The sequence below is a fragment of the Tenrec ecaudatus genome, chromosome 8 (genome assembly GCF_050624435.1).
Source record: "Tenrec ecaudatus isolate mTenEca1 chromosome 8, mTenEca1.hap1, whole genome shotgun sequence".
NCBI lineage: Eukaryota > Metazoa > Chordata > Mammalia > Afrosoricida > Tenrecidae > Tenrec > Tenrec ecaudatus.
Genome location: NC_134537.1, coordinates 83,564,128 through 83,589,289, shown reverse-complemented (window position 1 = coordinate 83,589,289; position 25,162 = coordinate 83,564,128). Strand labels below are relative to the sequence as shown.

Here is a 25,162-nt window from a genome sequence, read left to right as displayed (position 1 = left end):
GACCCAGGTCACTCCAGCTCTCCATGCCCTGACCGCATGATGCAAGGGGCCCAGGGAGGGGCAAGGGAGGGTGGACTCACCTGAGGCAGACAGAGGAACCCTGCCCTGCTCGGCGCCCACGCACCACTGCGGTGGAGGTCCAGAGGGCACTCGTGGGCACGGTCAGAGGGACTACCCCAAATCACTGTCTATGCAATTTTCATACAATGTGCAGCAGCCATATAAAAATCCCGGTGACGACAAAAGAACACTTTCCATAAGCCCCACTTACATGTCTCAGTATGCCTCCAGCGCTCAAGCTTTCTGCTCATGTACCTTTTCCAAAACGTCTCCTGGTGACTCAGGTGATGGGTCACAGAGCAGGGCAGCCGTATGACATTCAGCTCACTCACGGTGCCCCCCTCCCCCCCAGACAGCACCACGTACTCTTTTCCTCTCCCTTTGACACCTGTCCCGGAGTGACCCCTGCCCTTCTGATCTTAGGTGGTCGATTATTCCAACACAGGGATGAGTTCAGTTCCAAACCTGAAACATGGCGAAGGGCCAGTCGTGTGTGTGTGTGTGTGTGTGTGTGTGTGTGTGTGTGTGTGTGTGTAGGAGGGGGGAAGGGGTCCCACCTGTCTCAGTCTAACCAGCAAATCTGGTCTCTTTTATGATTTTGAGTTTTGTCCCCCAACCTTCTCACACTCTATTTAGGCCCTCCTGATAATGATCGTTTTTAGGGAAGTTGGCCATGGCTACCGAGTTTATCTGCTCCGAGGGTGATGGAGATGGGCGTCTGCATGAGCCCCTTGCCCAGGGAACTGACTGCCGCTCGTCATTGGTTTTCACCACCCGTCTTTCCACCAGATGAGGAGAGGCCCACACTTGCACCTTGGATGCTGCTCGCGGGCTTTACAGAAGGTGGTCTCTTTGACCTTTGAACCTTTCTGTGTGCTTTCGGGAGCCGTGGTGGTGACAGCAGGTCCTCCTGGGACCGCTCACTGCAAAGTCAGCAGTGGAAAACCACAAGCCATGCTGTCAGAGCAAAATGGGCCTTCTACTCCTGGAGACAGGGCAGCGCTGCTTGGTCCCGCAGCTTGCTCTGAGTCAGGCTGGACTCTGTGGCAGTGAGGCAGAGGATGTTAGGTTGTTTGAATGCGCTCCTGGCCGAGCCGTCATCTGGACCCAACCACAAAAGGATGCTTTGGACCACATGGTCTCCTCGCATGAGCTACCAGTACACGCTCTTATTTTCATTGTTGCTAGCAACTCTACAGTCACTGTTTTTGTCAACTTTTCCGGAGCTTTAGCTGCAATATTGTGGTAGCCTTTATTAACTTACTATCAATAACTTTGACTTTGAGAATGAAATAGCTAAAGGAAGGAGGAGAAATTGTTAGAGACTACTGCAGCTAATCGTGTTGTCACTTTACCATGGAAAGATTTTACAAAACCGTTTTGTTAGCATTTCTACAGGAAAGTTACATTTAAGCAGTTTCCCTCCATATCTATCACATGATTAAAATTGACAGTGGCCATTACGAAGGCTTCTGCATGGTCTGGTAAGGGAGGAGGTCATGGGAGGGGTGGGGTGGGTGTCCCCATGAGCTTCTTTAATTACTACATTCTCAACAAGTGCTTGGGATGAACCCACAATCATTAATGACCACAATAGCGTAGCTAACGCACCAGAAGATTTGACTGCAAAATCACCGCACCACCCTCCACCTCAAGTTCACTGTCATCGCGCCAACCACTCACAGTGACCCTATAGGGCAGGGGAACTGCCCCTCTGGGTTTTTTTACGGGAGTACAAAGCCTCCTCTTTCTCCTAAGGAGTGGCTGGGGGCTTTGACTCACAACCAGTGTGCTCCAGGCCCCAAACGGGGTGAGGAGAAAGGCCCTAGCTGTGCGCCCTCCCTCAGAGCAGGTGCCTTGGCTGAGGAACTCACCCTGCCCGAAGGATCCATCCTGCGTGGCTCCCGACCCCCGGCCTCTCCGCTGTGTGCTTCTTGCTACTTACACACGACCCCAGAGCGGCTCTCTGCTTTGCCAGACTGTAGTTGGCCCGTACCCGGAACAGAGTCAGGGTGAAGACAGACACAGTGGCATTGCCAGTTCTCATTGAGCCCTGCCAGTCTAGGGGAGGCAGTCCCTGTGAGGGTACCCCGTGCATCGTGTGCAGGGGGGTGGGGGAGTACTGTGGATGAAAGGGCAGGTCCTGCTTTCTGATTTCTCCCAGGCCAAGCTCCTGCCACCCCCAGCCAGCCCCACCCTCTGCCCCCAGCCAACTGGATGACAGACAGAATTCCAGCCTCTGCTGCTGGCAGGCCACGTGAGCCACAGCCCGTGGGTGGGAGGTGGTGGTGGTGCCGGCAGGGCAGGGAACTGCCCGAAGGTTTGTGTTGGCTCGAGTGGGCCTGGCTCTGTCTGGGCTCTGGTTTGCAGTGTTGGTTTGAATAGAGGGCAGTGTTCACTAACACACCATTCCACTTAGAAACACCTCAGGACGGAGAGGGAGAGAGGCAGCAGCAGGCCCACTGCGCAGGGAAGGGGGATGTGGAGGGCAGCAGGTCCTAGACCATGACCTCCAGCCACCATGGCTCTTCAGATGGGTCCTGGTCCCACGGTACCAGGATAAGAAACTCATTCTGTATACAGGATCCCCATTGTCCGAGAGACCTACTGGGGGGCTAGTTCCTCCTCAGGAAGACATGGAGGTGTCGCTTCACCTCTCTGGGCATTCGTTGCCTCTTCTGTAAAAGGAAGGTATGAGACTGGGTCCCATCAAGCTCCACAGCTCTAGGATTCAGTGGCAAAGAGGGTGAGATCAGAGTGTAGTTCTCATAGTGGCATGAGGGTGGGTATTTGGCTTCATTTCCCAGGCCTACGCTGTGGCTCACTGCTCTCAGCAGCTCTCCACCCTGACCCCTTGGCCAGACCACAGAAGCAAGGTCCGGGTTGTGCCTCAGCCCCTCGATGGTGAAAGCACTGGATCGTCGTCCCCTGGAAGCCACTCAATTCTTTGTTCCTGCATCTCACATGCCTTGGGTAGAGGTATAGCCACATTTAGCTGTGTGTCCTCAGGATTGATTCACATCTGAGAGGTAGTGACCCTCGGACTTGTTCAGACAAAAGGACATTTGGCTACCTGACATCTGGCTTAGGTGCTCAAGACCAAAGTCACTGCCATAGGGGCGATGCTGATGCACAGCAGCCATATAGGGCAGGTAGAAAGCTCCACCTTTCTATGTCAGAGCGGCTGACAGGTTTGAACTGTAGACCTCGTAGATCACAGCCTAATGTGTAACTACTTCCCCACCACGGCTGGGTCACTAGACTAGGTTTATTAAGGAAAGGCCGTGTCTTCTCGGCATATCCCACATGCCATCATCCAGAGCCTAACCTACAGACCGTTCTCAGTCATTTGCTACACCACTCTCACCAAACCCGCCACCTAGATTTTCTCCTGTATCATCCTTCTAGAAGTTGTATAATTTAAGTCTTTGAGTCATTCCTTTTGAGTTGATTTTTTTCCCCAACCATTTGATTGGCATATAATTCACATATCACCATTTGATTGGCTTGTAATTCACACATCACCATTTGATTGGCATATAATTCAGCAATCCAGTCACATCAAGAAGAGTTCTGCAATCACCACTACAATCGCTTTTGGAACTTTTTCTTCATCTCGTGCTCATCGTGATTAGCTTCCCATGCTATCCCCCAAGGAGCCATTTATCCATTTACTCTCTGTAGATTGGCCGATCGAGGATTTCACACACAGGGAGGAAAAAAACAACAATAAAACCAACAACAGTAATGAGATAAAACAGATTAGAAACCTCACTCGAAAAAAAAGACAAAACTATTCAAAACAAATTTAACAAATTTAAATGGATGAGAACAACTTTCAGTGGACCATAAGGGAGATCAGATGATAGATAGCGTGCTAAATGTTAGCCCAGCTGCATCTGCAGCCACCCACCTCCCAATATAAACGATGTAAGCTCAGGATGCCATTTAATTATGTATTGCACACGAATGGCCAGTTGTCCCAGCACACCTTGCTGAATGAGTCTTCTTTGCTCATTTGTCAAAGAGCAGTTGACTTTGCTCTATTTCGGGGCCCTCTATTCTGTCCTACTGACCTCTTTGCATATGCCTTTCCCAGGTGGCATTGTAGCTTAGGCATTGGGCTGCCAAACACAAGGTCAGCAGTTCAAACCCACCAACCACTCCACAGGAGAAAGAGATGACTGTCTGCCCCTTTAAAGGTTTCCAGTCTCAGAAACTACGTGTAGGTCACGAAGAGTTGTAGTCAAGTCAATGGTGATGCTGTTTTAGGTGCCGTCAAGTGAATTCCGACTCACAGTGACCCTATGTACAACAGTGAAGCACTGCCCAGTCCTGCGCCATCCTCCAGGATGGTGATGTCTAAATGCGCATAGAATGTCTCTCCATTTATTTAGAATTCTTTCATCCGTTTCTCAGTTTTCCTGATCTTGTACATATCTTGTTAATTTATACCGCCTTAATTTTCTTGGTGTTAATGTAAATGATGTGTTTTTCATTTCAAATACCAGTTGTTCATTGTATGTAGAAAAGCAGTCGACTCATCAATGTTGTAGCCCGCAACCTTGCTATTTTCGCTTACTCCGTTTTTGTTGTTGTTGATTCTTTGGAATTTTCTACCTAGACAGGCATATCATCTGTGAACTGTTTTCACTCTCCCTTCCCAGAGTCACCTTCTCCAACCAGGCCCTGAGCTCTCTGCCACAAGCCACACTCCATGTCCTGGCTGGGGGTGGGAGGCTTGGCCCTCGGCCAATCCTTCACGGGCTCCAGTCTTGGAGGGCCCAGCAGAGAAGCCTAGAGCTGGCTTCCAGCACCCTCGTCCCTCTCTTCCTATGAGCTACATCAGAGTCAGAAAGCGGGAGCCCGGAGCTCTCCGAGAAGAGCCTAGAGAGGTCAGAGCAGGGTTCCATGGAGGAATTGCTGTCTCTGGGAGTGGTTATGTTATCACCTACTCGGACTAGGGTGCTCTTTCTTTGTATGCCTCCTCTCCTTGGCTTTTTCCTCAATGTCACCTAACTCCAGCTCTGCTCCCTGATAGCTAAGTGATCAGGGACGGAGCCTCTGGGTAGGGCGTGGATGAGTCTACATGGTCAGAGACCACGAGGGGAAGCAGAGGCCAGGCTTGGCTCTGCAGCAGGAGAGAGAGAGAGAATGCAGGACCACCTTGGCCTTTCCGCAGAGTGGTCCAGCTTGAGCGTATGCACAGCCATGGTCAAGCCTTGACGTCAGTAACGGTCCGCTATGTGCTGTGTGTGCACTATGTACCAGAGCCTCATGGAAGATGTTTGTGGAAAGCCTCATGGGGGCAGGGTCATAAAGCAGTCCCCCACGGAGTGACCTCTCTCCTTTTCTTTCCAACCCTAGGTGTCCCCGGGCCTCCAGGACCAAGAGGACTCAAGGGAGATGTGGGCATCAGAGGGACCATTGGCGTCAGAGGGCCGAAAGGAGACCCCGGTAGCTTGGGCCCCCTAGGGCCTCAGGGACCTCAGGGGCAGTCAGGGGACGCCGGACCTGTGGGAGAACGGGGGCCAGTTGGCCTTCGAGGTGTCCCAGGTCCCAAAGGCTCAAAAGGCAGTTTTGGTATTGGTGGGCTAAGAGGACAGCCGGGCCCCAAAGGTGATGTGGGACCTCTAGGCCTAGAGGGGCCCCCAGGGCCAGAGGGACCCCCAGGGCTTCAGGGAAAACCAGGGATTGCAGGGAAGACAGGGTCGCCAGGCCAGCGGGGACCCATGGGCCCCAAAGGTGAAGCAGGGATCCAGGGGCCCCCTGGCCTCCCTGGCCCCCCAGGTCCCCCAGGGAAGCAGAGTCCCTACTGAGGAGAGACCAGTCCAGGACACTGTCACATAGAATGCAAGAAGGGGCCAAGAGCAGGGAGAGCCCACAAAGCCTCACCTAGGGGCCACCGTGGTCCTTTGATCCCAGGGTTAATTCTGCAGCCTCAGGCTCCCCAAGGGCAACTGCACATAGGAAGCCAGCCCCGCTCCACACATGACACACATTTCCCTGCGGGTCACGGAGGTTGGCTGGGGTTCCCTGGCTGGGCAGGAGGAGAGGGCAGCAGAGGACCCCTGTCTGTGACAGGGTCTGCTGGGGGGACATGGCTACCTCAAGAAGGAGGTCTTGAGTGGACTCCTGAAACAGCGGCCAACTCCAATCTCCCCAGCATGTCACACCCGTCCTGGCCAGCAGTTGCCAGGGATTCAATTGTTTAAAAGACCCAGGCAAACCTTGTTAGGAGATGTTGGTTCAGACCCTCCCACCATCATGGGCGGGGCCCGAGCCCTGGGAGAACTGCCCCTTGCCACAGCAGGAACAGCGGACCATTCTCAGGCCCTGACAAGCTCAGCAGCTTGACCCTAACAATCTGGATCACTCCACGAGGCAGTCAAGCAAGCATCCCACCTGCACCGTGCCAGTATGTGGGCCCTGGAGCATTCTGCCACAGCACAGTGGCAACTGGCACCCAGGAGAGGCCACAGAAAGGCCGGAGGGAGGGGGCCTGAGGCCTGGGGCCTGGTGTACAGCTGCCCCCTCTGGCCCACCTTCTCTGTTCACCAGGGTCGCCTGGACTAGAGGTGGCTGGCCACTGATCACAGGGTGGCAGTCCCTTGGCCCCTGTGCTTGCCTGCCCACAGCTGCATGCTGCCCCTTCCCCACCCTGAGCCCTCTCTGCATTTGCGGCCAGGCCAGGCCTCACCACATGGCGTCAGCACTCGGACTTGCTGCACACCCTGGCCTAGGTGTGCAGTGGAGCTCCCCACAGAGAGGGGGGTGGAGAGGGAGGCTGTCCAGCTCCCTGAGCGCTGGACCCTTCCCTCCTCAGCCCAGTGACTCAGCAATGAGCCCTTGTGTGCAGTTCCAAAGCCTCTGTGCCACCGGCACTGTCGTCTTAGATGTGCAACTGGTTTGCATCCCCAACCCCCACCCCCACCCCCGACTGCCATGTATTTCCACGTCCACATATGCTACCAGCATACTATTACCGACTCAATAAAACGCTGTTTCTCTTAGACTTCTTGGTGGGAAACTCCTCGGTTCTTGGCTTCGCACGAGAAAGAATTCACGCCGAAGCCTGGTTTGTGATCCCAGTGGGATTTTATGGAGGATGGGAGAAGTTTCAGGTGTCATAGTCTCAAAAGAGTACACGCTATTAGGGGGAAGCGTGTCAAGCCGAGCATAAGCTGCGCTGGGGCTCACCCCCGAACCTGGGCAATCTCGTGGGACTGCGGCCCGCACGTGGTGACCTGAGGCCAGAGAGACTGCGACGGACGCAGCCCAGCCAGCGGGGTCCCAGGGGAAAGGGCAGAAGGCCAAAGAGAGAAGGCGGTCCAGCCACTGAAGTATTTAAAGCCTCTGGCTGGGGAGGTGTGGTTGGGGGTATTGGTTGACCCTGTCGGCTGAATCAAGCCCACCTGGCCAGGGTGGGGGGCCTGAATTGGAGGATGCCCACTCGAAGGGTCCTTATAGGTGTTTATTGTTCACCTGATTTCTTCCCAACCTCCTGTAGGGGCCTTCAGACTTGGAGAGGGACAACCCAGTCCCTATTCTGCTACCTAACATTTCCATGAGGGCGGTGCCTTCTAGTCTCTTCGGCCCAATGGGGACAGGGACTCTTGTCATGGTGCTTTCAAAGGGGAGTCACTGAAACAAGGGTCCCTCAGGTATCCAGTGTCACTGTGGAGTCAACAGGTGTCCCTCCTCGGAACCGCTCCCCCAAACACGGAACCAACTGCCTTGCCAAGCTCTTAACAATTGAACCATCATTCCTTGCCAGCTGGTCAGAGATAGTTCCAGCACCGACACAGTCCCACCCCACCCCACCCCTGCCCCGAGGCTCTGCTGTACTGATCTGTGGGGTATAACCCAGTTAGTTACTTGTGTTTTCTAAAAGCTCCTCATGAAATTCTGATGACAGCCAAGGCTGAGAACCCTGTTTACATCATTGCTTCTCGATGCAGTTTCCCAATACTGTCCAGGGGGTGGGGCTCTGGAGGTGCTGGGACAATCCAAGGGAGGCTGCAAAAGCAGATACCTACACTTTATCCCGGATCGTGGGCCATAGTACAATAATTTCTCATTGCCAGGGGGAGCGCTGAGTAATATTGTTTTCTGAAAAGGTAGTGGTAAGCCAAATACATTTGGGAAACTATGCTCTAATAGGAGAGAAGTACCCATAGTAAAAGGAGCTACCCAACTAGAGTAGTGGGTGGTGGGTGCTGAGTGCCCAGAAGAAGCCAAAGGACCACAGGGGAAGGAGTCCCTATGAGCAAGTTGAAGGGGAGGCTGGGCACTTGAGGAAGGTGTTCCAAAGGGAAGGATGGAGGTAGAGGGGCCACTCCAGTACTGCCAGTTCAGAGTCTGGGTCCCCATGCAAACCTCCAGGGAATGCAAACTGCTCCGTGTCCAGAGTGAGATGGAGGGCATGGCTGTCCATGGCACCTTGGGGTATGGGCCAGCATGAGGGCAGGTTATTAGGAGGTTGGCCAGGTGACCATGAGCAGGAAATGGCCAGGGTTATGAGCCAGCCCCTCTTTGCATTCCTTCTAGCCCAGCTATATCTGTAATCAGTTCCAACAGGTAGCTCTGGGGTCAGAGTGATAAGCAATCTCATAAGGATTAAAATCTGAGTAGAGTTAAAAAATAAAAAGCATGGCAGGACAGATGTAAATAATTCTCATGGTCCTGGACCATTTTCACACAGTAGGTCTTGCCCACATGACTTAGGGGGTTTCCGTGTGATTAACAGGCAAACGAACTGTGAAGCCAGATGCCCTGCCTTGCCTGCACTTATGGCTCAGGCGTCTGCTTGTTTTGGCCACAGAAACCTCTCTAGCTCACTCAAGGGAACAAGAGGGGGGCGCTCAAGGCAAGAGTCCACAGACAAACAAAAAGAACCCAAAACCAAGGTTGGTGAGTAGATTCCAGCTCATCCAATCAGGGAGACCCCACGTGTGCAGGGAGCCATTGGATAGGACTTTCAAAACCCAAAACCTATGGCACTGCCATTGAGTCGATGCCAACATGGCAACCCTGTAGGACAGGGTAGAGCTGCCCCTTGGAGTTTCCTGTGACTCTTTAAAGGTGTAGAAAGCCCTGTATGTTCCCCCTTGGAGTGGCCGATGGTTTCAAACTGTGAACCTTGCAGTTAGCAGCCCGGTGCATAACCACTACGCTACCAGAGCCCCTCTATGGGGTTTTCAAGGCTGTGGCTTTTCTGAGTAGGTCACCAGTCTTTCGTTTTGTTTTTTTTTTGGAAGTTAAATTTTTATTTGGTTGGTACAAGTGAGGCAGCACAGGGCTACCAAAGCCTTCAGAATGCTGGGCCCACCACTTGTCCAAGGAGCCACAGTTTAGGGATGTATTTGACTCCATAGACATCTGGAATGAGGCACTTCTCAGCCACCATATCCTCAGACTCATCCACATTAAACTTGAAGCCCCATTCCTTGGAGATGTGGATCTTCTGGCACCCAGAGAACTTGAATGTGGCCCTGTGTAAGGTCTCAATCACATGCTCCTTGTTTTGAAGCTTGGTGCGGATGGACATGATAACCTGGACAGTGTGGATTCTAGCCACTGTGCCTTGATTCTTTTAAAGCATCTCCAACTGTTCAGTTATCAGGAAATTGCTTAACCATTTGTGCCACCAGGGACTAACAAGAAGGATACAGTAAGTAACACCAGGGCTACAGAAACCAAAGTGCAGCAAGGCCACCTGGTCGCCGGATGTGAAAAGCTGCCAGAGTCTCAAGCTTGCCACTGATGAAGAAGTAACTTGTCTCTCGTCTCTGCCTCTCGGTGGTCATTTGATCTCTCTCCTTTCTCTTGACCTGCATCTTCTGTTGCACAACGTGCAACATATCAGGCCTACTGCTCACCACTGAGCCCTTCCATTCTCAAATCTCGGCAATCAGAGTGTTACATTCAGGGTCAGGGATCTTACCCCTGGTGCGGTGAGCTGTGCTCATGGAGGGAAGGACGAGGGAGTGGGTCAGGTAGTAAAAATAGAGACACGAGAGCAAGGATATGAACAAAGCTGGCAACATAGAAATAGGATAATAGTAAATAACAGCAGCAATCATGATTGGGACCTTACCATTCCAAGCATCTTCCATACATGAACTCACTGCAACTTTAACTTGTAAGAACTCTTATTATCCTCCCATTATAGATGAGAAAGTGAGGTTGGAGTAATTAATGAATAATACCTACCCCATTGTTTTGATAAGATCAGGAGAGGTGATGCTCTTGGCCAACTGCCTGGCCACACTGAATACTCCAGAAGCACCAGCCACTATCACCGTGTTCCTTGCAAGAAGGTCCCACCGCTTCTCGAATCTCAGGGGCCACTCACCAGGCTCCTCTGCAGACACGTGCACAGTGCAGGGAAGACTCAGCCATGCATCAAGCTCAACCTTTTCACTTGTCAAGTGCGAACCTAAAACTGATTGAGGTTGAGGGGTAGATGCATATCGAGGGCTAGACTTTAGGTCTTTGGGTTCCTGGGCAATGCACTTTCTCCTGTCGCTGGCTATGCTTCAGATCAGGTGAGTTATGTCCATTGAACAGCTTCTTGCACATCCCCCTGGAAGCATCCCATTTCCCTCTCTGCCCCGGGTCATCCAATAGGCTTTAGTACTAAGGTGGCCTTACAGGACATCTGGACAGCTGTGGGGCCTGCTGGATTGGCAAAAGGAGCTCATGAGAGTCATAAAGAAACTGGTGTGAATTGATAAGTCATTATCAAATATGATGAAATGGATTCATCCTGCATCAGTGTGGGGTGGCTCCATAAAAGAAGTCCCTTAGTGAACAGGGAAGCAAGGCAAGTCCTGTTTCTGCCTTGCTGTGCCCCTCATCAGTCGGGTGACCCGAGACACAGTGCCTCTCTTTTCTGACCTTCAATTTCCTTATCAGAAAACAAAGGGAGTGAACAGTCTTGGTGGGTCTGAAGGGGACATTCCTCTAGCCTGCAATTCCTACCAAGATTGCTTTCCTGAAATTTAACAGGATCTAGAATAACAAGGAAGGATCCCAGGAGTACAAATTGAGCTGTTAATCTCAAGGTCAGAAATTCAAAACTACCAGCTGCTCTGTGGGAGAAAGATGAGGCTTTATACTCCCATAAAGAGTTACAGTCTCTGAAACCCACAGGACACCTCTACTTTTCCTATAGGGTCCCTATCAGTCAGAATCGGCTCCACTGGCATTTTTTGTGTGGAGCACCATCAGGAGCCTCGGTGGCAGAGTGGGAACATCTAACCACAATGTCAATGGTATGAACCTACCAGCCACTCCTGCTCCAAAGATTTAAGGTCTTGAAAACACAAAATCTCTATCCTCTAGGGTCACTATGAGTTAGAGTCGACTTGATGACATTGAGAGTTGTTTTGTTTTAATTTGAAAGTAATAAAGTTTGAACCTAAGATTGATGAAAGCCAAACCAGTTCCTGTCCAGTCAATTCCAATTCATGACAATTCCATGAGTGCAGAGTGACACTGTCCGGTGGGGATCTCTAGACTGGGACTTTTGGGAAGCAGCTCTCCAGGACTTGGTCCCGAGACACCCCTACCTCTGGGCAGGTTCAAACCTTCTAGTGAGTAGCCAAGTGACTCACCATTTGCAGGACCCAGGGGCTCTGGGAAAGGTGATGGGGATGGGATTTCAGCCACTGGATTAGAAGGCTGCCCTTGGAAAATCTGGTGTGGACCAGGTCTGAAAAACCATGAAGTAGCTCCTGGGCCTCCTTCTAAGGAGAGGAAGGGGACTCCGTGTGATTGAAGTCTTGGCACATGTTCTTTGAGTGCCTTTAAAAGCCCCAGGCTTGCCGGCTCCTCCACCGCCACCCTCCTCCTCTCCAGTGGTACAGGAAAGGAGGCTGAGCAGGGCCTCCATCCCTCCCTCCGAAGTCCTCTTCCCTGACCGATGCTGAGCTGGCAACTCTTGCTGACCTGGCCCTGGATACACCTGTCAAAACAGAGCCATGCGAGAGGAGAGCAGGGAGCTGAAAAACATGGCCCAACCACACTGAGCTTTCCAGAGAAAGCAGCAGGGCAGGGCTGGGGCGGGCCCGCCACTCCAGAAAGCCCAGAGCGGCCTGCCAGTGTGCAGGTCATTGATTTGCTTTTCTTGCCTTCATTTGTTCAGCATGTTTTTTTGTTTTCTTTTAAATACTTCAAAGGACAAGGCTCCATATTTGATGTGGTAGATGGTGCACAAAGGTTGGTACAGTGCTTCTCCACGGGGACCACCTGCTGCATAAAACTGCCCAGGGGAAAGTGCAGATGCCTGTACTGTGCCCCACCCACACCTAGACTGTGCCCCACCCACCTAACCTGAGCCACGGGGTTCCATAGGAACAAGGAGAGACTATATATATATATTTCTTTATAAAAATAGTTTCATTGGCATAGACTTCGTGATCTTATTTAATCCTTTCAAACAAAAATACAGTCACATTTCACGGGTCAGGAAGCAAGGCTCCGAAAAGTCCAATAATTTGCTGAAGGCAATTCAGAGGCGCTCTGGTGACATAGAGGCTACTGCAAGGTCAGCCGTTTGACACCACCAGCCACTCCTCAGGAGAAAAGCAGGGTTTTCTACTCCAATAAAGAATTGCAGCCTTGAAAACTCACAAGGGGGCAGTTCTATGCAGTCCTATAGGGTCACAATGAGTTAACATCAACTCGATGGCAGTGAGTTTGGTATTTACATTCACATTTTTGTTTATATTCATAGCTATATTTAGACACATATATAAATGTTGATGTCAAGTGAGTTTGGACCCAGGGTTTATGAAAGGGGCCATACTGGGCTGCTGCTTATAGTAGGAGGGGAATTAGATGGCGCCTGGTTTTGCACATGTGAAAGCTGAGACCCAAAACACAGATTTGCTTGAGGTTCCAGAGCTAGTTCGTGGCAAATCTGTTGCACTTCCCCGTTCTCTGTTGCCCTGTCATTGGTGAGAGCAGGAGTTAGATAGATACAGGAGCTGTGGGAACCGAATGATTTGAGGAAAGCCATGGGATCTGCGTCCTGATAGTCTGATACCAGAAGCCATGCAGTTTCCCACCCACCTCTAGTCTCCTCCTTATATCAAAGCTCTCCAAAATGGGTACTCAAGTAAAGTTTTGGGGGCAGAAAGCAAGCTATTAAATATAAAACTTCTCATTTTATTTCATCTGTTCTAACTCACATATTGTTTTGATATGATCAGATCCAACAAGAAGTCATCTAAATACTTGTCTGTGTGTGCTATGTATATGTATCTTTGCTGCAAATATACCCATGAGTGTGGTGGAACATGCCGGAGATAAAATTATGAAATCTTCTTAGCCATAACCAAACTCCTAAGGGATTGAGTTATTGGGGCGGTGGTGGTGGTGCGGCATCAGGACAGTAGATTTGGGGGACACCGAGCTCTATTGGTACAGCACGGTTCACAAAGACAATGTTCCCCATCCTACCTGGGTCAACAATGACTGGGGTCTTAAAGCTCATGAGCTTAAATGCTAAGGTACAACCATTGTCCTCTCCCTGTACAAAGGAAAGAGGAGTGACAAAAATCAAATGACATATGGAAATAACCAGTCTCACAGAAAACGGACCCCACCAATAACAGTCTCGACAACCCCAGAAGAATAGAATGTCCTGCTACTAACTTTTCTGAAAAGGATCACATTAGAGGGCCCTGGATGGAGTGGGGGGAAATGCGGACAAAACTCCGAATCATAGAAGAGAACAGACTGACTGGTTGGAGTCAGGTGGGTACTATGGCCCTTTAAGAATTTTCACATCTGGAATGGAGCCCTCCCCTGGGATAGAATAATCAACCATCTAATATCATAAGGGCAGCGTTTCCCCAAGGACAACATTCAGAGAGTCGTGAGGGAAGGAAGAACAGACCTGGGAAACATGGGAGAGAGCAGAATGGGTGATGGTGAATTGTTGAATGCAAAACTGATGACCTGCTTTGTAAATCTTCCTCTAATTTACAAGCCAGAAGTCACACCAAAAAGCTTGGAATGCTCAAGAGCACGATGTGAAAACTGGATTTATATTTGCTATTTTTAATGATGAACAAAGGAGTCTGCTCTATTTGCATTGAGGGGATTGCAATGGATGAATGAGCCCATTGTGTTTGATTTGTTCGTAAAGTTTATAGCCAAGAAAATCCAATGGGTAAGTTCTACTCTGTAACATGCAGGGCCATTATGCATCCAAATGGACCCAATGGGACCTAACAACAGTCGTCCACAGCTAGTCTGTCAGTTTATCGTGCTGTGGTGTTGTGATGCTGGAAGCTGCGGCCCTGGTACTTCAAAGAAGTTCCAGCAGGGCTTCCAGACGAAGAACGGGCTACAAAGAAGGACTCGGTTGTCTATTTCAGAGGAGCTGTTGCTGGTGATTAGGTACCATCTAGTCGGATTCAACCCAAAATTGAATGAAACACCGCACAGTCCTGCGCCATCCCCACAGTCATTCCTGTGCCTGAGCCCATTGGTGCAGCCACTGTGTCCATCCATGGTGGGCCTTCCTCTTCTCCTGCGCTCTTCCACTTGACCAAACGTGATGTCCTTCTCCAGAGACAGACTGGGCTCTTTGCCAATGTCCTAAGTATGAAAGACAGTCTTGTCATTCTTGCCTCTAAGGAGCACTCTGGCCATACTTCTTTCAATACAGATCTGTTTGTCCTTTTAGCAGTCCATCGTGCTTCATTCTCCAGCACCACAATTCAAATGCATCTATTCCTCAATGGTCTTCCTTATTCAATGTCCAGCTTTCACATGCATATGATGCAAGGGAGAATACCATGGCTTGAATCTGGCACACTTAATCCTCAAAGTAACATCCTTGCCCTTCAATATTCTAAAGAGGTCTTGTGCAGCAGATTTACCTAATGAAACTCATCATTTGATCTCTTGACTGTTGCTTCTGTCAGCAATGATTGTGGGTGCAAGTAGACAAAATCCTTGCTGCAACTTCATCCTTTTTCTCCATTTATCATGATATTACCTATTGGTCCAGTTGTAAAGAGTTTGGTCTTCTTTTTGTTGAGTTCTAATCCATACTGAAGGCTACAGTCATTGATCTTCATCAGCAAGTGTTTCAAGCCCTCCTCCCTTTCAGCCAGAGAGGTTGTGTCATCTGTATGTCGCAGGTTGTTAATCAGCGTTCTTCCAATCCTGATGCCGCATTCTTCTTCATATAATCCAGCTTCTCTAATGACTTGCTGAGCATATAGATTGAACAAGTATGGGGCGAGGATACAACCCTGAAGCACACCTTGCCCAAATTTTAACCACGCAGTCTTCCCTTGTTCTGTTTACACAACTGCTTCTTAATCCATATAAAAGTTTCAAATGGGCACAATGAAGTATTCTGAATTCCCATTCTTCTCAAGATTATACAATTTATTGTGGTTCACACAGTGCAATGCCTTTGCATAACCAATGAAACACAAGCAGAGACCTTTCTGGTATTCTCTGCTTTGAGCCAATAGCCATCTGACATCATTCATGATATCTCTTATTCCACCTCCTCTTCTGAATCCAGCTTGAGCTTCCTGTACTGCTGCAACCATTGTTGGATGATCTTACGTAAAAATTTTATTTGTTTCAATAATAATGATATCATTCCATACTTTGAGCATTCTGTTGGGTCACCTTTCTTTAGAATGGACCCAAATATGGATCTCTTCCTGTCAGTTGGCCATGTAGCCATCTTCCAAATTTCCTGACACAGATAAGTGAGTGCTTTCAGTGCTTCTTCATCTTTCTGAAACATTTCAATGGGCATTCCATCAATTCTTGGTGCCTTGTTATTGTCTAATGCATTCAGTGCAAATTCAGCTTCTTCCTTCAGCACCATTGGTTCTGGAAATGGTGTACTGCCAGCTGGTTCTTTCTGGTCCAGTGACTCTGTGTATTTTTTATATCTTCTCTTGATGCTTCCTGCATCATCCACTATTTTGCCTATAGAATCTTTCGAAACTGCAATTCAAAGCTTGGCTTTTTTTCCCTTGAGTTCTTTCAATTTTGAATATGCTGAGTATGTTCTTTTGTTTGGGTTTTCTAATTCTAGGTACTGGCACATTTTGTTATGATTTTTGGCAATGTCTTCTTGAGCTGCCCTTTGAAATTTGTATTCGGCTCTTGGACTTCATCCTTTCTCCCATTTCTTTAGCTACTCTACGATTAATAACAAGTTTCAGAGTCTCTTCTGACATCCACTTGGATCTTTCTTTCTTTCTTTCCTGTCTTCTTAATGACCTTTTAAATTTCTTCATGAATGATGGTTTTGATATCCTCCCACAGCTCATCAGGTTTTCTGTCATTAGTGTTCAATGCATCAAATCTGTTCTTGTGATGTTCTCTATAATCAGGTGGAATAAACTCAAGGTTGGCTCCTCTAGACTTGTTTTAATTTTCTTCAGCTTTATTCTGAACATACATCTGAGAAATTGATGGTCTGTTCCACAGTTGGCATCTGTCTGGTTTTGGCCACTGATATTGAGCTTCTCCATCATGTCTCCCCTCAAAATGTAGTCAATTTGATTTCTGTGTATTCCATCTAGAGAAGTCCATGTATGTGCTGTTGACAAAAAGATATTTACTATGAATAAGTCAGTGGTTTTGCAAAATTCCATTATGGGATCTCCACCTTCATTTCTATCACCAATCCCATATTTTTCAACTACTATTCCTTCCTCTGTGTTTCAGTTTTGCATTCCAGTCACCAATAACTATCAATGCATCCTGATTTGCATGTTTGATCAGTTTCTGAGTGAAGTCTTCATTAGCTTTTGTAGTTGGTGCATAAATTTGAATAATAGGTACATTGATTGGATTTCCTTGAAGGCAGATAGATATAATCATATCACAGATAGCATTGTACTCTATGATGGATTTAGCAAGATCCTGTATGACAATTAATGCAAAACCATTCCTCTTGCTTGTGTTATTCCTGGCAGAGTAAATCATCTGATTTTCTGATTTAAATGGCCAATACTAGTCCATTTCAGCTCACTAATGCCTAAGATATCAAAGTTCATGCATTCTGTTTCATTGTTTACCACTTCCAATTTTCCTAAATTCATACTTTTCACATTCCAAGTTTCAATCATCATAAGATTTTTGCAGCTGTTTTTCTTTACCTTGAGTTGTTCCCTGTCAGCAAAAGAAAATCTCAAGGGCTCTGTTCCCACAGGGTTTATCAGACTTGAGTCACCAGGGTCCACTCCACTCCAAGAAAACATGTCTTCTTCAGTGACATTTCAAGTGGCCTCAGACCTGAAAGCCCCATCTATCGGCAGTATCTCTGGCTTCCTTTGTACTCTGCCTCCTTTCTTCAGGCTTTCAGTATTTGAAAATGCTTTGAGGTGACCTCTTCCTCTGAAGCAGGGAGCTGTGTCCTTCTTTGTTGTCTGTTCTTAGTCTGGAAGCTCCACTGAAAACTGTTCACTTTGGATGACACAGCTGACATTTGAAATACCAGTGACATTGCACCCAGCATCGCAGCAACACACAAGCCAACTCGTAGGACAAACTGACAGACAAGTGGTGGAATGAGAGGAATTAGCCACTGGCAACATTATGAGTAGCAACGAAACATTGCCAGATACTGAAAACCTCAAGAGTGTCAACAAATGAGCTCTTTGGGTCAGAAGGCACTTAAAATATGCCTTCCCACAGTAGAGCCAATGTCATTCTTGCTGACAGTCCCCCTTGTAATAAGGCAGAGCTCCCTCATAGATAAAGGGATCGAGACAACCCCCACCTAATGGTTCCAGCTAAATTTGTAATGTAACAACTCCTCCATCTGGGAAGGAGCCCTGGAGGCCTGGTGGTGACATGTTGGTCTGGGATCTGCAAAGTTGGCCATTCAAAACCACCCACCGGAGAAAGAAAAGGTTTTCTACTCTGGTGAACCGTTGCAGTCTTGGAAACTCACAGGGTCACGTCTACCCTGTCCCATAAGGTCGGTATGAGTTGGCACCAACTCAATGGCAGTGAGTTTGGAGGTTAGATTTTCTCATTTGGGGCTATAAATTGGGCAGCTAACCACACGCTCAGCAGTTTGGACACACCAGTCCCTGCGTGACAGAGGGGTTAGACTTTCCGCTCCTGTAAGGAGTTAAAGCCTCAGAAACCCACAGGGCAGTTCTGATCTTTCCCATAGGGTTGCTATGAGTTGTGACTCCGTGAGTTTGCTTTTTTTTTTTTTTTTTTCGGTTTTCCTCTGAACTCCAAGATCTCCATCCTCCATCAGTGTCCTCATTTCAGCTTCATGGAGCTCCCTTTTTTCCAGGCATGGGAGCATTTAAAAAGCTTTAATAGGCAGTGTGGGAATCCCATTGACTTTATTTGTTTATTCAGTGCATATTTATTGAGTTACAGCAAGCTGCCACCCTACTTGGTACATGAGGGACAAGTTCCAGATTCACTTCAGCTTCCTTCCTGGGAGCTCTTTCCAAACCAGCTCACAGAGAAGTGGGGCCCAAGCAGAGAGGCAGCAGTCTCACTGGATAGAAGAAATAGAAATCAGATTTTGGGCTACTAAAGTAACTGGAATTGGATATAGACATGGCACTGGAAAAGGAAGGAGCTGTGAAGGAGTCCCAGATATGTTCCAGAACTCCTTAGATGGTTAACTAAACTCACACCTACTAAATAAGAACCTGTGGGTGATCTTGCTAAGAGTCATATAATGCTGGGTGACTTGAAACTCTGGCCAGCTAAACTCACTACATAACAGACATCAAATTGATTCTGACTCATAGCAACCCTCTAGGTAGAACTGCCCTTTCTTATTCTTTATGAGAGTAGAAAGCCTTACCTTTCTCCCTCAGAGTGCTTGGTGGTTTTGAACTGCTAATCTTATAGTTAGCAGCCCAAAGTGTAACCACTATGCCACAAAGCTTCCTTCTGAACATCCAGGCCTTGCTAAATAGACCTAGTACACACAGTTAAGATTGCAGAAACGCCAAACTTTAAGAATGATGTTCAAGCATGTGACATTTCGGAAGCAGCTTTGTCCTCTTAGGAGTTCTGGGTGGGTTTGAACCATCAGTGGTTCAGCTAATGGTTGATTGCTTAAGCCCTGTGTGACTAAGGAACTCTTGAAGCCACCTAGACACACAAACAATATTCCTTTCTTAAGTTTAGGTTAAGTAATCTAGCCTCAAAACAACAGTCATATCTTAAGTATTGATACCACAAGTAAGCAAAACATCAGTAAGAATATAACAAATGAACAATACTATTATGATAAGTAGGCTTATTGTGCCAACCTGGCCAATAAGAACATGTGGATTAATAAGGTTGAAATTTGATTGAAGGGCAAAGAGATATATGGCTCAGCAAGGCCCACCCCTTGCTCTCTTGCTTTCTAGTGATTGGACTAACATGTGGTGGCTTTAGCTAGTGCTCTGCCTCAACTTGTGAGCTACACTACCTGGAAGAGCTAACCCATGGATAGTGTCACTAGAGCTTGAGGTTCCGTTGAGACCTGCTTCACCACATTGCTGGTGTGTACATCTCTTAAGCTTGAGGCTGGTGGATCCTGTAGTCTGGCATTGCTTGAGTTCAATATCCCCACCAGGTCTGCTTCACTAAGCTCCTGAGCTGCTGACTGTGACCCACCCTGCTACTTGCTGCCTGTTTTGCCCAAGGGAGGACTCAGCTGTCTGCTTCCTTGACCTTGGACCCAGCAGCCCTTGTGAGTTGAAGGACTTCCAGTATATTAACTGTTCCATGGAAGTGAGTTGAACGGAGCCCTCTGTACTGCTGTGTGGACTAATTAGGTGTTATATTCTTTCCTTCATGCTGGTTTTAATTATAAGTCCTGGTTTTGTTTCTCTAGAGAACCCTGCCTAGCACAACTATAGAGAACAAGGCAGCCACCAACAGTTAGATAGTCATTGCTTTCAAGAGCTCATAAAACATTTACCAAAATATATATCTTGGGCCATAAAATAAGTCTCAATTGATTTTAAAGAATTTAAATCAAACAGAGAATGCTTTCTGCCACACCATAACTAAATTAGTATCACCTAGAAATATGCCCATTAAACCCCCCACCCCCAAGGTTTCTATCTATAAATTGTCATGGAAGCAGACTGCCTCATCTTTCTCCAACAGAACAACTGATGACTTTGAAATGCCAGGTTTTCAGTCGCCTAACAATTAATCCACTGCAGAAAACCACAGACCACTTTCTAGTGACCCATGGACCAAAAGGAGAAAAAAAACCACAAAGGAAATTAGGAATATTTTAAAGACATTAAAATGAAACCTTATTGTCTTAGGCTGAGCTCTCTAGAGAAGCAAAAACAATTAAGCTATGTACATATGGAAGGGTGTATAGAGAGATTTATCTCAAAGAAATGGCTCACATCAATAGAGAGACTGGAAATTTCCAAATTCATGGGTCAGGCTGGAGACTTCTCCTGGCTCATGAAGCTGCAGGTGCTGATGAACCCAAGATGGCAGGTTGCTGACTCACAAGTTATATAGGTAGTAGAGGCAAAAAATTTCCCATGGTCAGCAGGTAATATGGCAGGCAGGCCACTGGCTCAAGTTCAAAGAAGTGGAAGTCAGTCAATGATGAGCCAAGTGCAGGACCCAGATCCAGCAAAAAAGCATTGCCATAATGTCTGTATATATTGAAAAGCGGTCAAACTACCAAGAATACACCCTTTCAGCTGATTGAATGACCCTAGCAGATCTCATCATGGAAATTATAACATTAAATCAACTCTAATCATGGGAGATAGCTGCATCCTTACTATGAAACCACCGAGAATCATAATACAACCAAGGTGACACGCAACCTTAACTATCACACATAGCGTATCAAGGTTGGTGTGACACCGCTAAAGCAGTGTGCTTAGATGGAAATTTATAACACCAAACACTAAAGGCTGATATTAGAATAGGGAAAAGGCTCTAGAACCAATGACCTGAACTTCCACTTTAAAAATGGAGAGCAAATTATTCCCCTAGTAAACAGTAAAAAAGTATATATATAAATAAAATGAAAGAAGAAATAAAAGACAAAGAAAACTGAAGCACAATAGAGAAACTAACGGAATCACAAGCTGGTTCTTTAATAAAATCGGTGAATGGACACATCGCTAGTCAGATTAAGCAAAAACAAAAGAGAAGAGAGAAAAATCACCAGCCTCAAGAGCAAGAAAGGGACCAGGGCTATCGTCCTGACAGACATTAGGAGGATAATCGAAATATCAGGAACAAATCGTGTCTCTGAAGCGGACAGCCTAGAGGATGTAGACCAGGGTGCTCAGTACGTCGATTGCAATCTTCCCGTCGATCCCAATGTAGTGTGGATAGTTCGCACGGCATAAAAAAAATAGATGTAAGCCTATCATCCATCCCATCACTTAACTGATATACAGCACAGCCAATCAGATGCAATCTTAGGTGTCAAACGCATGCGTAAACAACTGTGTTAAGTGTAGCAAAACTGACAAGCTAAGTTATCGCCAATTTTTAGATCTTGGTTTTTTCCTCTTAAACGGAAGAAAGGGTATTAAAATGAGTGGGGGAGCTGGACCAAGTAAGAAGACAAAAACATATCACTTTCATATGGAATGGGAGATTTTGACACTACGAGCCAACATTCAGCTGAAGTCCAGAGCCATGAACAGTTCTGGAACTTATTCACAGAGGGAAAGTATCCAAACATGAGATAATGTGCTACCTCCTGGACCGCATTATTCGGCTCTGCTTATTTATGTGAGTCAGCATTTTCCCATAAAGATCATTAAGTCCAAGTACTGGTCCACCATGACTGATGATCACTTGGAAGTGTGCTTGAGGCTGGCTGTTAGCAGCTACTGTCCGGGCTATGCATCCCTGGTTCATTCCACTCAGTGTAAGTCATGACAAAAAATGTACATAGATAATTGTGTTGTGTTATGCAATATGGACTCATGCAGTTATGCAAGGTACATAAACATTGTACCTATAAAGACTTCTCAATGCATTTATGAACAAATGTAATAAATAAATGTTTTGCATTTTTGGAGTTGGTAGATCATTTTGACTTGACCATTTTATAAGGAGCTTGCACGCTGAGTAAGTGTGAGTCTGCTCCCCTGACGTAGACAATATTCTTGAAGAATAAACTAACAATCCTGCCTCAAGAAAAATAGATAACGTGAATAGTCTTAAATCTACTAGACAAATTAATTTGTAGTGAAAGACCTTCCCACAAAGAAAACTTCAAGGGCAGAGGAGTTCACTGGTGAATTCTGCCAAACACCTAAGGAAGAAATCATGCACATTCTGCTCAAACTCTTACCGAAAAAAAAATGGAAAAGAGAAAATACTTCCAAACTCATTCTGAGTCCAGCATTATGAGAATAAAACTTAATAAGCATTAAAAGGAAAACTCCATTTAAAAAACCCTGCAGATCAATATCCCTAACAGAATTTAGAAGTAAATATTTTTAACAACATTTTATCAAAGAAAATGGATAATACACCATGACTAAGTGAGGTTAATCTTAGGACTGTTTCAGTGCTCAACAATCAATACCATTCACGATAATAGCAAAGAAAGCAATGCAGTCTTCTCAGCGGATGCACAAAGTGCACTTGGAAAAAGCACAAGCTCTGTTTACGCAGAAGAAAACTAAGCCCTTGCAGCAAACTCGAAATAGAACATACATTTCTCGTTCCAACAAAGGGCATCCTAAAAATAACACATTAAATAAAACTCTTCAGGTAACGTCATATTTAATAGTGAAAGATGTGCTATTTCCCCCTGTGATCAGAGATGACGCAAGGATGTATGCTCTTGCCACTTCTGCTTAACAATGCATTTGAAATGCTAGACAGAGCACTAAAACAGAGGGGAAAACATTTTCCAGATTGTGAAAAAGGGAGTGTAAGTATTTTCAGTTATTTATTGTTGTTTTCTTTGGATATTTATATAAAATAACCTAAAAATCCACAAAGAAAAGGCTGCTAGTACTAATGAGTGAGTAAGATGGCAAACAGAAAACCAATTTACAGATATCAATTGTCTGTCCGAATACTAGCAAAGCACAATGTAAGATGGCAGTAAAAAGCTGCAATATATAATATGTTTTAAATATGAAATGCGTATGAGAAAGACTGAGATCTGAACATCACAGAGCATTGTGAACATTTTAAGAAGGCTGAAGCATGTTCATGAGGCTGGAGGCTTCTGTGGTGCATGAGATCCCTGGGAGGAGGTTCTCACTGGACAGCAACTAGCAACAATGTATGTTGATCATCTTCCAAATCAGAAGACACTCAATGGTGTTGAGATATTAATTTTACCTGCATTAAGCTATAAATTCAACATGATTCTAATTAAAATCCTGTCAGGATTTTTAAAATATAGAAACTGACGAACTGATTCTAGAATCTGTAGGGAAATAGCAGGGATCTAAAAACGCCAAAAATGTGGGGTTTTTTTAAATAAAAAAGTTGGACCACGGATGAAGTTCAGCTGGTTCCACAGAACAGATACCTAATTTTTGTTGAGTTAGCGATCCAGTTGTTAAAATGGCACTAGTAATTTGTAATCAGGGTTCTGCCTAAGGTGGGTGTTGGGCAGCCACCCAATATGGAAATCTTACATTTATATTCCTTACTTTTTGTTAACATTCATCTGTGTAGCCGCATGGTCTCAGGTCCTGCAGTCTTGTTCATTCCATCCATAGATATAAAAAATTATACTGAACTATGCTTGTTATATTTATTTACTCAAGTCATAAAACTAGTTATACTCCTGATAATACACTTCATTTGTATTCTCTTGTGTTTGTTACTTCAGTAAACAAACATATAATATAAAGCAAAAAAGTGTCAAATAACCAGAGGGTGAAACACTGTCATTCATTTCAGCTTTGTGTTACATCTGAAATTCCCATGAGATATTATGAATGAATTATCCTGAAAGTGTTGAAAGGGCTAAAAACGTTGTCAGAAAACTGCTGTTAAGTGCAGCAGAATGAGAAAGGAATTTCTCAAAGATTAACAGAATATATTCAGAGAAGAGAAGTAATATAACTGTTTCTAATCTATCAAATACAATGACTATTGTCTAATTGGTCTGTCTAAATAAATGTGATCCTACTTCTATAGTGAAAAGAGAGGTAAGGATAAATCACACAGCCAATGACGCTCAGAGAAAAACAAAATTGTGAGGATGTGAGTTAAGAAGAAGAGCCTATAAATAGTTCCAGGTCTGTTTGTTGACCTTTAGGAGTGTTTTCCATGCTTTGAGTCTGATGAGGTGCCATGTCCTGGCCCCAAAATCTATTTTTGGTATTCCCCGGGGACCTCACTGCTTTGCTCCCCTTGCTCCTCTGTTATACACCCTAAGTGTTTCACCCCAGTGTGGTGGGGTCAGATTGGGCACAATTCCCACACCGTGTCTCCAGTATTGTCCCTGGTAGTACTATGGGTCAGTGAGAGATGGCCTGTCTCATGGTGGGAACAGCCCTGTGATCTTCTTTGTGCATTGGCTGCTCTGAGGCAGACTTTTTCCTCAGGACTTGGTGGGCCAGGAAGTGTTCTACTCCCTCTTCATTTTCTCCTGATCAGACCACCCTGCTCCCTGAGCTGCACTTCCGTGCTGTCCTCTGAAGTGCATTCTTCTGGAGGGAGTGGGGGGTGGGGGTGTCCACATAGTTGGGATTGGGGCCGGCCCCACAGACTTCTCTATTGGTTCCCTGCTTCATGCCAGTATGTTGTATTCACATCTTGGCACACTGGGTTGAAATCTGGTCCCTCTCTCCCTCTCCTGTGGAGGTATAAACAACATCCTCCCCTTGGGTGGGGTAGTGCCTTGTTCCCCTTCTACCCATGTCTTTTTTCATTCTCTCTCTTTCTTTCCCCATCCTTTTAAGTTGGCTGCCATATGTATCCCTGTTTGAGTCTGGCCCCTGACATAGTACCCAGACCTCGCCCCAGGAATGTACATACATAGTAGATTTCCCCTATGCCCCTTTTGCATTTTTAAGTTTACCTCAGTGGACTCATTTTATATTTGGCCTTTGGTGCTTGTGCTTGGCCAGAAAACCCAGGGACAAGGGAA

General features: G+C 46.6%; 1 protein-coding gene across 2 annotated transcripts in view; it reads left to right on the top strand.

Annotated features, from left to right (window-relative positions):
* SCARA3 (scavenger receptor class A member 3) overlaps window positions 1–7,075 on the top strand; it is a 45,898-nt gene extending 38,823 nt beyond the window's left edge. For both annotated transcript variants that reach the window (XM_075556479.1, XM_075556478.1), the window contains exon 6: window positions 5,428–7,075. In XM_075556479.1, coding sequence (XP_075412594.1) covers window positions 5,428–5,879 — 452 coding nt within the window. In that variant the 3' untranslated portion in view covers window positions 5,880–7,075. The remainder of the gene's footprint in view (window positions 1–5,427) is intronic.
* Window positions 7,076–25,162: the final 18,087 nt, after the last annotated feature.